The 13,799-nt window shown below is 43.0% G+C and overlaps 1 protein-coding gene and 1 long non-coding RNA gene across 2 annotated transcripts in view; one reads left to right on the top strand and one right to left on the bottom strand.

Annotated features, from left to right (window-relative positions):
* Positions 1-13,799, bottom strand: part of LOC310717771 — a 339,024-nt gene that overhangs the window by 146,885 nt on the left and 178,340 nt on the right. The window lies entirely within an intron of this gene.
* Positions 1-13,799, top strand: part of LOC310717767 (homeobox protein cut-like 1) — a 124,355-nt gene that overhangs the window by 107,143 nt on the left and 3,413 nt on the right. The window contains exons 19-22 of the mRNA XM_083526219.1: positions 1,827-2,066; positions 3,076-3,235; positions 7,814-8,107; positions 9,850-10,038. Of these exons, the coding sequence (XP_083382345.1) occupies positions 1,827-2,066; positions 3,076-3,235; positions 7,814-8,107; positions 9,850-10,038 (883 nt within the window). The remainder of the gene's footprint in view (positions 1-1,826; positions 2,067-3,075; positions 3,236-7,813; positions 8,108-9,849; positions 10,039-13,799) is intronic.

The raw sequence follows: 13,799 nt of genomic DNA, 5'->3' as shown, positions 1-13,799 counted from the left end.
GGGAATGGCTTGAAGCGTTACTGCAACCTTTACTCTTGTTTGTGTTGTTGAAAGTATAGATATCCTCATTTTCGTTTAACTCAATGTGGTCAATATGTTCCCTAAATGCCAACATTTTCATACGCAAAGGACACTTAAAAGCTACCAGATAGCTACTATATAACCAGTTTGTCAGTAAACAGCTCAAGGTCTGTAGATCTGTTGCTGCCAATTAAAGGTGGGTTAACAGTTGCACGTTTTTAGGCATAAGGCAAATTAGACCTCCTTGAAACTGGTGATCTGGCATTCACTTTACATTAGTTCCAGTGAGGGTTCAGGCATCAAGTAACATTACTGGTAACATTAACTCTTCAATGTACTTCCTGTTTACATTTTTACAGTAGTAGGAAATGAAATCGCAGTCTGGCAGTCCTAACACCTACTTGAAATATGGAGCAAGGTTGGCTTTTAAGTACAAATCATTTGAACAAATAGTCCCAAAACTACAGCCCGCAGACCGAATACGGCCCTCTAAACAATGACGGAGACACATTTGAAAATAATTATTTAAAATATGTTTAATAAAGGTTTCTTTCAAACATAAATTTCAAAATTTTGATTGCTGGAAAGATCTTTCTATCAGCAAAGATCCACAGTGGTAGTTTTTCAGACTTGCGGTATGGAATCACTGATGCCACGTGCTGGTTTTTTTATTTTATTTTTTTACACTTGAGACTGCGCACTGCACGGAGTGCTATATTCTTTTTTGTTATAGATTATTTATTATTTATTTAATTATTAATGGATATCTTCATATTCATTTAATTGAGCACATTTTCAGGATTAAGTACTTTGTTTTTGTAATACAGTTCACTACTATTTTAAAAACTCTGTTGATTAATCAGTTATCTGCAAGTACGATCCACCCTAGCTATCGGTAAAATGTACTTTTGGTTGACTTCTAGTTATTAACATAGCCTGATTATTTGTTAGATTCACTCACCAACCATATGCATACGTAAGTAAATGTTTTGATCTCAATAGAAAAATAAAATTTCCTTAATAGTAATTATGCTTTTTTAAAAGTCTATATATCTCTTAAACAGTACTGTTCATTTGTCTGTATGGTGCAGAACAAAATAATAAACTAATCTATTATTAGGAGGTGTAATAAATACATTTAAAAGCATAATAAAATCTTCACAATAATACTGGTAGTCACTCCGACCCGTCATTTTCTGTGCGATCGACGATCGAAAGGAAAAATTATGTGGCCTTCACGGAATAAAGTTTAGGGACCCCTGATTTAAACTATTGGTGACATGGAAATATTTCTGTCTATGAGAACCAAATGAATCATAGTTTGGGGGAAAAAAATTGTCCTTGCAATGATGGCATCCTACACAAGCAACAAGACTAAACTTAGTCCTGGTGCAGACTTACATACAAAAATGCTATTAATGACATGTTGTAGAGAGACTGTGAGTGAAATATAACCTTTAGAACTGTGATGTTGAAGCCCGAATCTCAGATATAATGCCTACCAAGGTTTCCCTTTTGAGGTCACTGGTACTTTTGATTGTTTTACTTGTATTGCACTACTGTGAGCATTGGTACTTGTTTGATTCCATGAGCCTTCTAGATAAAGTCCCAGGTACTTTATTATGATGAATGAAATCTAGCCTTCAAAAACCCTTTAGCAGTAATAGTAACGCTCAAAGTGATGTCATCGCCAGCAAAATAGCCTCGGTTGACATTCCTTTCCCCCACGATGCCCATCTCCTACCCTGTACTGGACGCTTCTGACTGATGCTGGCCCCTCCCCTCTTTGTGTGTCTCTGTGCCAGACGCCCCCCCGGCTGCTTGATGCCCCTCAGTACTGGAGCGAGTGGCACCACGCCGGCTCCACCGACCCGGAGCTCAGCGGCACCCGCGTGCCAAGGCCGGCCAGAGCGCCCATGCCCCCGCTGGCGCCCGAGCAGTGCCAGCTGTTCTCATGCCGCGAGCTGGACACGGTGGAGCTCACCCAGCTGGTCAAAGAGAAGCTAGCCAAGAGTGGCGTATGCCAGCGCTTGTTCGGAGAGAAGGTCTGCGTGCCCCTGTCCGTCCTCTCTATTTTTCTCCTCTATATCTCTCCTTCCTTAACTTTCTTAACCCCACCTTACTTACCATCTTAGCACTCACTAACTCTTTATTACTAAATCTTGGTCATAAATCGCAGTTTAAGGTCTTCGTGTTTGACCAATGGTGTTTTTCACTGGAAAATGACTCGTCTGGGACATTGGCGCTCCATCAGATGACTTCTTTGTCCCGACGAAAGAAGGCATTTTTTTCCTTTTTTTTTTTTTTTTAAAAAAGGTTGGCTCCTTTCACCACTTGGGGCTCAGCTATGCGTCCACATGAGTCACTCAGCCTGGGTCCTCCTCCATCAGGTTCAGCAGCTCGGCCTCCTCGCAAAAAGCCCACCGCAGTCCACTCCGAACTGGATTCGATTATGTCACGCAGCAAACCAAATTACTCTCCGACGGGCCGCCTAATTCAATAACCGCACGAGTCTGGGTTCAATTCCACCTTGTTTACACTGGGTTCGTGTCTTGCAACTGGCCTTTGTCTTTATTGTATATGAATAGAAAAAAAGTGTCAGGAACAGTCTTACTTTCGTCCCAATTAAAACCCCTGGGGAACTGAAGTATAAACCAGCGATGACTGTTCAGTAGCTACATGCCAGAATTTCTCCCTCTATATAAAGGGGGGGCAAATTTCTTCAACTAAAGCAGGTTGGAGCAGGTTAGCCAGTGAAACGAGTCTAAGAATTGGGGTTTTTTTAAATGTATTTTATACATTATTCATGATGTGCATTAGAGTAACACTTAAACCCATGCTAGACTTGTACTGATTGAATGCTACGCTTTTCTCCAGGGTTTTTCCCCACCACTGGTCTGCATGTTACTAACCGTTCACTCCTGATCTAACCTGAGCGCATGGCAACCGACAAGCCATCGGCCGGATTGTTACCTATGTATTTATTTTGGGGTGAAAGTGTTGAGGCATTAGAACAGTCGAGTAACGTATTTTCTCCGTTTGTGTCTCAATCAGGTACTAGGACTGTCTCAGGGGAGTGTAAGTGACATGCTGTCTCGTCCCAAACCATGGAGCAAACTGACCCAGAAAGGTCGCGAGCCCTTCATCCGGATGCAGCTGTGGCTCAACGGCGATCTGGGACAGAACTCGGTGAATCAGCCGGGACAGACCCAAGGTAACGCACACACCAGATTATGATAAATACTGATTCTGGATATGATGTTGTGCCTCACAGTTTCAAGGTATATAGTTCAGTTATGATTCTCCAGTTCCTATATGGAATAATCATTTAGTAAAAACCACACCAAGCTGCCACTCTGGGGCCCCTGAGCAAGGCCCCTAACCCCACAGCTGCTCATAACCCTGTATGAATAACTTTTAATACAGAAAGTCACTCTAGATAACAGTGCCTGCCAAATGGTCATGCAAATTCAGAAAAACCGTGGCTAAAACCCTCTCGACACGAAGCAGAAGTGTTGTTTTGTTTATTGACTACTCCTGGGCTTGTATCGGGCTCATCCATCTTTTTTTTTTTTTTTTTTTTTCGCGCGCCAAAAATCCGAACACACGTTTCAATATAGCGAAGGTCACGAGGTCGTCGTCCGTCATGGTGCACTCTGTCCCAGGGGAGTCTACTTCTCCGTCTGTCTGGACACCCAAATTGGTTTTCTGTCACACTCACTCAAACATGTTTCTCCTTTCACTCCTCCGTCCTCGTGTTTAATAAATCGTTCTCATTTGTCACACTGTAGTTCAGGCCTTATTACATACACTGTTTCCTTTGGCACGTTACATGTGCACACACAACCCAGAGGACAGATAATACACGCTTCCATGATGTCAATTAATCCCAATACACATGCGCACACACACACACACACACACACACACACGCCCTTTAAAAGGAAAAATACAATATTATTATACCATAATAACAGCATTGTATCATAGTAGTATGAAATATGCTGTACAGAAAATATTGTGATTTTCTAATTGTGATTATTGGGATACATTTGAAATTCGGCGTCTTCGTTAGAAAAAAAAAAAACTTGTCCACACTTTTGTTTTCAATCATTTCCTAAAAGTTGCTCATCCACACTGAAACATGTGAAAACGCCCATGTCCTGTACTACACGTGAGCAAAAGGTAAGACGTGTCGAACTGCATCATTTACACCTGCCATTTATTTACACTCGGCTCTCTGAAACGTCAGGCTTCGGAGAGCGTTTTTCTCGACTGAAAACGGCGCAGTGTGGACCGTGGGCCAAAACGGAGCGGAAAATATGCGTTTTCAATTCAAACGTTTTAGTGTGGACATGGCCAAATCGTGTTGTTTTTTTTAGTTTTTTGGGTTTTTTGTGGAGTAAGGAGCATAGTCTCAGCGCTGCCTGAAGATCGGTGCTAGATCAGCACAGCAGTGATTGGCTATGTTGTGAGGCAGCCGTTGCCAGGACAGTACAGCACCCCCTGACTGTGCGACTAAACGCGTGGGGAAACATCAAAGATTCCGATTCTGACATACATCGGAGAGTATAAAGTAACGCATGTTCTAGTTGGAGTTTAAAATCATTACTTCAGATTTTAAACATGGTCTTAATTATATATTTTGGGGAATTCTGCATATTTGAGTCTGAAAAAGTAGAACCCTGATTATATAGTGTCTGGACTGAAAAAGAGAGAGAGACGTTAAATGAAGCAGGATTCCCCACATTTTTGGGGGGGGATGATGGAAATGGTGGTTTTGCCACATAAATGCTGCTGGAACGGTAAGGAAAATGAGCAGGAGAAGACCCTTAAAAAGCTCTTCACTGCTGCTCTAATCAATTACTCCCACGGTAACACTGATGCGCGGTAATTACCGAATCCCCTCAGCCTAACGTTCTCCAGTCACTCATTTACATGCTAATGATGGCCCAATCGCTGTCTTAGCGAGAGGACTCATGCCTTTATGACCAGGCTCTCCGATAAGCTCTATTTCTCCAACCAGCTTTCATCTAATTGCTATCATGGAGAGTGTGGAAAGAAAAGAGAATAGGGGGGGGAAGTAGAGTAATTAGAATGGATTCATATTTAAGGAAAAATCCTCTTGGGTTTTTTGTTATTTTCTTTTTATTATTAGACTTTTTTGGTAGACTTTAGGGATTACCACTACCAATCTTCTGTAGCTAGAAATGAAAAGACACACATTTAGACAACGCTTGTCTCCTCTAGCGCCTCCTCTAGCGCGCGCGTGTGTGTGTGTGTGTGTGTGTATTTATATATATATATATATATATATATATATATATATATATATATATATATATATATATATATATATATATGTGTATATGTATATATATATATACTTGTGTTATTTAGAAAGTCAGAATACAGATTCACAAACTTGCGTGTCGTTTTTTGTGACTGACATGAATCAGAATTAAAAACATATTCATTGAACAGTGCCGTGGTGTAAACACTGATGAATTCTTGCATCGTGTACTGAGCGCTTTATGAAAAGAATGTAATAACAGCTAACAGCCTGCGTGTGTGTTTGTGTGTGGGGTGTGTTTTAATCACATTAGTGCTCTCGTGCAGTTTTCGGTGCTGTAGAATGAAAGCCGTGTTTATCCTGGGCGCCTCGCTTCCCGAACGTAGCCGACTGGGAAAATAACCATGGCATGAAAAGGCTGTTGTTTGGAACGTGAAACTCCAAACATGTGAAAGACACACACACACACACACACACACACACACACACACACACACACACCCGGCAGGCTGCTGTTCATAGGTTAGTGGCACCATGTCAGAGTGCCAGGCTTTGCCCCAGCACCCATCACTCGCAACGCCCCGAGCCCCTCCCCACCCACACACACACACACACACACACACACACACACACACACACTCACACTCACACATACACTCCCTCCACACACCCCCGGTCTAGCCGAGCCACATGTCAGCATCCAGCACATTATAGCAGCGTCTGATCGAAAGTGACTAGCCCTCGCTCCCTCTTTTTCTCTCTCCCTCTCTCTGTGGCGTGGCAGGAAGCTAATCGAGAGTGACGGCTTCCCGCGACTGCTCGCTTGTGGGCTGCTCGCGAAGCACGACCGCCGAAAGGGACGGAAGAACGAATGGAAGAAGGAAAAAAAAAAAAAAAGGACAGCGCTTTGACTTTGTGTCGCTTTTGTATTCTGTAGAGGCACTGCACAGGATATTGTTTGGTTATAGAGAGAGAGTCGAAGTTGAAATGCAAAACCACCGAGCAGCCGTTGTGGACGTTTTGTTTGTTTTTGAATGCAATAGCGAGAAATTGTTCGTGTCCAAGTGTCAGGAATGAATTTAGTTTTTTTTTTCTTTTTTCTTTTTTTATTCAAAGCAGAACACAGTGTGGTCACTGACTTTGGCCTCGGATATAGACAGATGGGCTCCTGGCTCGTGTGTGTGTGTGTGTGTGTGTGTGTTTGTGTGTGTGTGTGTGTGTGTGTGTGTGTGTGTGTGTGTGTGTGTACACAGTCCAAGGCCTGCAGCTGTCCACAGAACACACAGCCATCAAGTACACGCTAATTGAAGACAGAGTGTTCCCTAGAGGAAGTCTCTGAGGCGCCTTTCAGGACACATCATGCCATCAGTGTGAATAGTTCTGTCATATTCAAGTCAGGATGAGGCTCTTTACACGACTAACTTAACGACTAAATAAACCTCAAGCGCTTAGCGTTCGCCCCGTTAACGAGTTTGTGTGGAAAGAGACACGCTCCGAGCTGTCCAGATGAGACGTGTTTTCCAGACGTTTGTTTGCAGAAGGCGTCTGGGATAATTATGACTGGTTCACACAGCATCATCAGAGATCAGAGATGTTTGTATACACACTACAAAAGGACGTTTACGCAACGTGGATGATGTGTACGTCTCGTCGGCTTTCTTTGGACACCCGACTATAAAATGTGCTTTTTGAACTTCCCATTCCAAATGTAGTCCCCATTTGCTTTTATATTTAACCTCCACTCTTCTGGGAAGATGTTCCACTAGATTTTAGAGTGTGGCACCGATGTAGGTGAGATGTTAAGTGCAATTGATCCCGAAGGTTTTCAATAGAGTTGAGGTCAGAGCTCTATAGCAGGCCGCTTAAGATCTTCCACACATTTCCAACCCATGTAAAGCATATCTTCATGGAGCTGGCATTTTGCAAAGGTGCATTGCCATGATAGAACAGGTTTGGGTCTCCTCGCTTAGTTTTGCTTCTTGTTCTGTATTTTAAAGTCGTCTTTTAGTTATCAAATTTTGGATCCGAAAGAACGTCTTGGGTTTCAGAGATTTTCCCCCCCCCCACTAGATTCCATTCCACACCAGATACAGGTCATTTCGACAGACCTGCCAACTTTTTATATGAGAAACACCAGAGAACTTTCTGAAATGGACTGTCGCCGCTTGGAAGCTCCACCCCCTTTTCAAACTTTTCAGTTTTCTTGCTTGGAAAATGAAGCAATGTAGTGTTTTTTTTTTTACTTTCCATCAATGTAAAGCGATCACAATTGAAGTTTGTTAATGTGAAATACAATCTTTATCATAATGTTTGGCATCACTGTGGGCAATCGGTTTCATAATGGAAGCACAAAGTAAAGAACTACATGTTATTTCTCTTCAGAAATCTCTGAAACGCATATATTCGCGCATGACTTGTCTCTAAAACCCTCTTCTGTCTATCAATGCATCTGTAATTGAACAAATCCCACCCTCACACAATGCTCATTCTCTCCCTCAGAGGGAACCCCGAAAACGTCAGGCAGCTGCAGTCCTGCACCCGAGTCGCCACTCAGCTCGGCTGAGGAGTCTGTAAAGAGCGGCGGCGAACCGCTCGGCAGTACGCATGGGCCGGTTCCTGAACCGTCCCCATCTGGAGAAGCGGGGGACGCCATGCAGTCTGGTACCCCGCTGCCTCTGACCAACCTCACGCCCTCCGGCCTCAGCATTCAGGAAATGGTGGCCATGTCGCCCGAGCTCGACACCTACGCCATCACCAAGAAGGTCAAGGAGGTGCTCACTGATAATAACCTTGGTGAGTAAGGCTTAATAAAGGTAATAAACCCAGGGGTGTTTATTACTGGTGGAAAGGTGCATCTAAATAATATTAAACACATCTGGTTTCATCCATTATTCTGATTCATGGGGGCCACATATATATATATATATATATATATATATATATATATATATATATATATATATATATATATATATATATATATATATATATATTTTTTTTTTTTTTTATATTTTTTTTTTAAGTTCTCAGAACAAGTTTACACAGGAGCACAGGAGCACATTGTTTTTTTTCTATGCAGTATTTTACAACTATAATCGTTCACACCAAGAAATAGCCGCTCCGCTTTGCTCTTACAGATATAGATGGGTGAATATTTGAGATTTTTGCATCGAGAAGTACGGAAATTTGCATGGCGTTTTGTATTTGAAAAAGTGTCGCGCTGCTGTTGTGTTTGCTTTTCTCTAGTCACTGTACACTCAGCGGACGATGCGATTTTTCAGCGGATGAAATCCATTCAGACATTTGCATATTCATTTGCACGACCGCGTGGGTGTGCTGCATTGTCTGACCTTTAGCCGAGTCGCTGTCGTGTTTTCAGCCGTCTCTAGTGTCACGACTGCGGTGCCGAGTTGCCGAGAGATGTCTGCAGCTCTCCTGCGTACCGTCCGCAGACTTTACCATCCTTTACTTTTTATATTTATAGTTATTTTACACTTCAGGTTAAAAGATAAAAAGACCAAAAGTCAGTGGATTGGAGAGAACAGCAATTAGGAGGTCTGGGGCGAATCTGAAATGTATGCCTCCTCCACCATGCTTCACTCTACAGCAGGCCACTTAATATCTTGAAATCTAACCCAAGTAAAGTGTATTTTTATAGAGCTGGCATTGTCATGGTGGAACAGGTTTGGGTTTCCTAGTTCAAATGAAGGGAAAAGAATATGCTACTACATCCAAAGACATCCTATACAATTGTTTGTACAACTTTGTAAACAGTTTGAGGAAGAACAACAAAAGCCCTAATGCTTTTAGCGTAAGTGTTCTGCAGCCCAGAAATTTGCAGCTGGACACCAGGGGGCGTGAGGTGTTCGCCGTGAGCGCAGCGGGGGGAAAGTGATCTCAGCAGGGCTGATGTCGTTAAAGCGACTGAGTTCACTTTTCCACTCGGCGGATTACGGGATGAAGTTATGTCTGCAGGTCGGCCGCGTTAAGGACAAACGAGCGAAGCCAGGCACGCCTGCGAAGACGACTTTGTAATCAGAGCTGACCCTCGAGCACTAAAACGAGGGCTTGAAATAGTAGTTTTTGTTCTCAGAAGCGTTCAGGTTTTCCATCTGCCAGGCCCCAGATAGGTGTTTTTATAACAGCGCGGTTATGATGAGGAGTAGGAGGAGAAGGGAAGTGATTATGTCATGCGCATGGCTGGCCTCGTTTTCTCATTACAAGCACTGTTCTGCCTCACATGACTCGCTTTAAACAGGTTTCAGGCAGAAAAAAATATTTGATTTTTTTGGGGGAATTTGGAGTTAGGTTAGAGCAGCACTCGGGATTTATAGGGGTAATTGTCTGGGGTTTTATGTGCTTCTTCTTCGCCTTCTTCTTCTTATTTTGGGATAAATCATAAAAACCTGTACCTCATTTGCAAAGTGTAAGCACTGCGCTATATTATTTATTTAAAAAGGATGACTATTGATTTAGAGGAAGTGCAATAGCAGTGTGTCATTGCACTAACACAGCGGTGTGTGTTTATGATTCAGGTCAGCGTTTGTTCGGCGAGACCATCCTGGGACTGACTCAGGGCTCGGTGTCTGACCTGCTGGCCCGGCCCAAACCATGGCACAAGCTAAGCCTGAAGGGCCGCGAGCCGTTCGTTCGCATGCAGCTGTGGCTCAGCGACCCACGCAACGTCGACAAGCTCATGGACATGAAGCGCATGGAGAAAAAAGGTATTTTCAATTAGTTTATAACCCCCACCCCCCAGTCAGCCTTCTATGAACTTTATTAACCTTTAAGCACAGATTAAATGTTATATGTGAATATACAATTAAGGGTTTTGTCAGACAACATCCCAAAAACGAACAGAATCATAAAGACCGAGCTTTCAGTGCTTTCAAATATCCATTACTTGAAAAATTGAAAAAGTGTAGCCCAACTGCGACTCTGCTTGAAAAAAAACTTCCTCAGTGAGGTGAAAAGAGGATAATGCTGGGTCCACACTGTGCCATTTTTATACTCCATTGTGAATGTTGCTTGTCAGACTGTACGACCATGATCCCCATGGATCTCAGTTGTCATAATGTCAGACTGTACGACAATCAAAAACCGACACAAACAAGAAAAAGACTCGCCCGAAGATTTACGCCATCAATCCGTTCATACCCTAGCTGCAAACACAAACAACCTGTAGAGTAAACTTTGTGACATGCCTTGTGAATTAAAACCGTCAAACAAACACTCCTTTTCCCTCCATAACTCAATACGTTGCTCTTCTCGCTGTACTGTGCACCGCAACATTTTTTCTCTGAGGTGATTTGAAGTTGTCACGCCAATCACATCATCAGGTCCGGCGCGCCTGTTGAGTCTTGGTTTAAATGTGGTCGTTGGAAACGTCACACAGCAGGAAAGTGTCTGAAACTTCGGACACGGAATTTGAGAGGAGAAAAATGAACGGAAAACGATCACAAAGGCTATTAATTGACTGTCTATGAACATGTCAAACCAGCCATCAGAGACTATAGATAGATTTTAGCCTGGGATTATAGGAATCTTTTAGGATTTTCCAAATTTGTCTCAGACGACCAACTCGTGGCCAAATTTCCACAGTGTGCACCTGGCTTTTATTCCAGACAAACAACCACAAGGCAAAAGGTAAACCCGAGCATGACGCTTCCACCAGCATGTTTCATTGTGTCGCATGTGTTCTTATAGTGAATCGCAGCATTGTGTTTCGTCCAAAAGTAACACTGTGTTTCCGCGCCCAAAAAAGATCCAATTTGGTCTGGTCAGAACAGAAAACATTTGACCATGTTTACGCAGACTCCTAAAATGACTTCTGTCTGGCCTGTGAAGTGTCTGGTGCTAAAACAGTCAGACTTCTTCAGTCTGAGCTGTGCCTCTTACCAGCTCTTTTAGAGTCGCTCTCGACCTGTTGTTTACTGGTCATGAGAGAGGGGCTTTTGCACAGCTGAAAAAAAAAGAATAATAATTCAGAATAGATTCCCAAGAAATCTCACTTATGCGGTGGATATACAAAAAAGTTTAGACACCCCTGTCAAAATATCACGAAACAACATTCACATCTCAAATGTGACCGAATTTAAGTGGAAAAACATTTATGCCATTTTGGCAGTCGTCCTTCTCCAGAGCAGCTTACAGTTATCTCATTAGTACAGGGGCCTTGCTCAAGGGCCCAGCATTGTCCGTTTGATGGTTCTGGGATTTGCACTCATAACCTTTTAATCAAAATTCAGAAGATCAGAGGCATGTGAAGTTTTTTCTCACATGCCTTTGATCTTCTGAATTTCTGAAGCTTTCAATGCATGTACGCCATTTTATTGTAGACCGGGAATGATCAGGAGGAATCATTTCCGCAGCGTTAGATGTACCAACGGAACAACATAAATACCGTCATCAACATCATAAAGTGGAGAAAATAGGGCAGCACGTTGACTTTACCCAGAACAGGACGTCCCTGCGAGATTGATGAAAGAACAAGATGAAAAGCCTCGTTAGGAAGAGCTGGGAGCAAAATGAAAGGAGTCGCAAGAATATCTGACAAGTTTCTGTGTGTGTCTCTGTGTGGTCTGTGCGGTAGGATGGTTAGATAAAAGCCCTTCCTCACGTTCAATCAGTTGCCAAAGCATGCAGTCATTCTTAGTTACGGTCTGATAAGAACGTGGTAGAATGTTTGGCACAGCTCATCACCCCTAAAACACTATAGCTACAGTGAAGCATGGTGGTGGAAGCATCATGCTATGGAGCTGCTTTTCCTCATCGTCTCATGGATGGATCTCTTCTGGCACAAAACCTCCAACTGATGACGAAGAGCACAACAACGAGTCGAAACTCAAATCCAGTTTTACGAAGGAACATTTTCTGAGGATCAAAGTTTCTTTGGAGAGAATTCAGTCATATCCCAGATCTAAATCCTGTTAGGAGGGCGTGGAATGACTGGAAGAGAGATGTGCACAAGAGATCTGCTCTCAGCCTGATAGATGTGGAGATTTGTTTTTTAAAGAGGAAGTCAGTAGATCCGGAACTGCTGTAATATAAGTAATAGGGACTTGAAATAAGGGAAGGTAGGTTTAAAAAGTGTCTTTTTTGCAAGAAAAGTTTTTGTTTATTTACATTTACACACCATAACCTTCAAAATAGTCGCCTTGCACAGCATTACAGCGCTCCCAGCACTCCTGCCACTTCGGGAACGTGTCCTGGAGGTCTGCACCGTTTGCGATTCGTGCTGGATCTCCACAATGGTGTCAAACGGTGACCTTTGAGCTGGATCTTCATCTTTAGGAAGAAGGCGAAGTCCGCAGGGTAGGGTAGGCATGGAAGTGAGGTCATGTTGCTTCTGGCAAGAATATCGGGTTGAGGAGAGCTCAGAGACAGGGTGCGCGCTTTGTCAGAACAGCGACCTGTGGTAAAGACACGGGTTCAGAACAGCGCCAGTTGCACAGTATTTTGGCACACTGACATGACGGTTGGTGCTTCCTGTGACTGTGCGTTTAAGCCTTGTGCTGCCATCTGTTGGCGTGTTACAAACATTTTTCATATAATTTACAGGGTGTACAAACGTATTCAACCCAGTTATTGTGCGAGTATTTTTTTCCCCACTTCGTTGGTTGCTGTAGTGGACTTTGTTTATTGTATATACGTATGGACGTATAGGTAAAAGATATTTCCCGCTTGATGGACAGAGAGAAAGAGAGAGAGCGATTGTTCCACATGTTTGTTTCCTAACAATTAGAAAAGCCTGGCGTCATGTTATTGTATATTTTTTGCTCTCATCCTTTCTTCCTTCACCATCCCTTTCTCTCGTTCTCTCTCCCTCCTCCTCGGGGAGTCATCCCCTCTGTGCTGTCATCCCTCATCAGCCGCCACCGTGTCACTCCTTTCATTAGATGTGACAGACCATGCCCTCTCTTATTCAGTGTCCTGTGTGCTCATCGTCATCATCTCTCTTTCTCAATCTATCCCTCTTTTCTCGCCTGAAGTGGCGCTAAGTGAACATTCTTGGAGTGATTAGGCCTGTTTAACGCTCCTTTCCACCGCTGCTCTTTTCCTGGGCGATGCTCCTGAGCAGCATTTGCGTACCCATAGTATTAAAAATGTATGGAATTTCCAGGTGTGGATTAATAAATATAACGCTGAATATTGACATATTTTTTCTCATACTGTTGCCCTATTTAATTTGTTACCCTATTTTATTCAGCTATTTGAAACGTTGGCGGCAACGAGAAAAAACGCATCATAGTTTTTACAGTTTTTCTTTAGGGAAGTCAGCATATTTGGATATGGAATATGGAAAACTGTGTAGGAACCCTGACATGCTGAACTCCCACCCCAGCTTATCCAGGCCCCTTCGGTGTCAGAGACGTGCTGAACTCGATGTCTTCTTAAACTGCCCCGATAGCCACAGCGATAGACCCATGACCTCGTATACCATCTTTAAAAAAAGGAAACGGCGCACACAGTGACCCCTGAGGGA

Source organism: Silurus aristotelis, assembly GCF_946808225.1.
Source record: "Silurus aristotelis genome assembly, chromosome: 22".
Lineage (NCBI taxonomy): Eukaryota > Metazoa > Chordata > Actinopteri > Siluriformes > Siluridae > Silurus > Silurus aristotelis.
The sequence above is the reverse complement of the archived record's forward strand: the minus strand, read 5'-3'. Positions and strand labels throughout refer to the sequence as shown.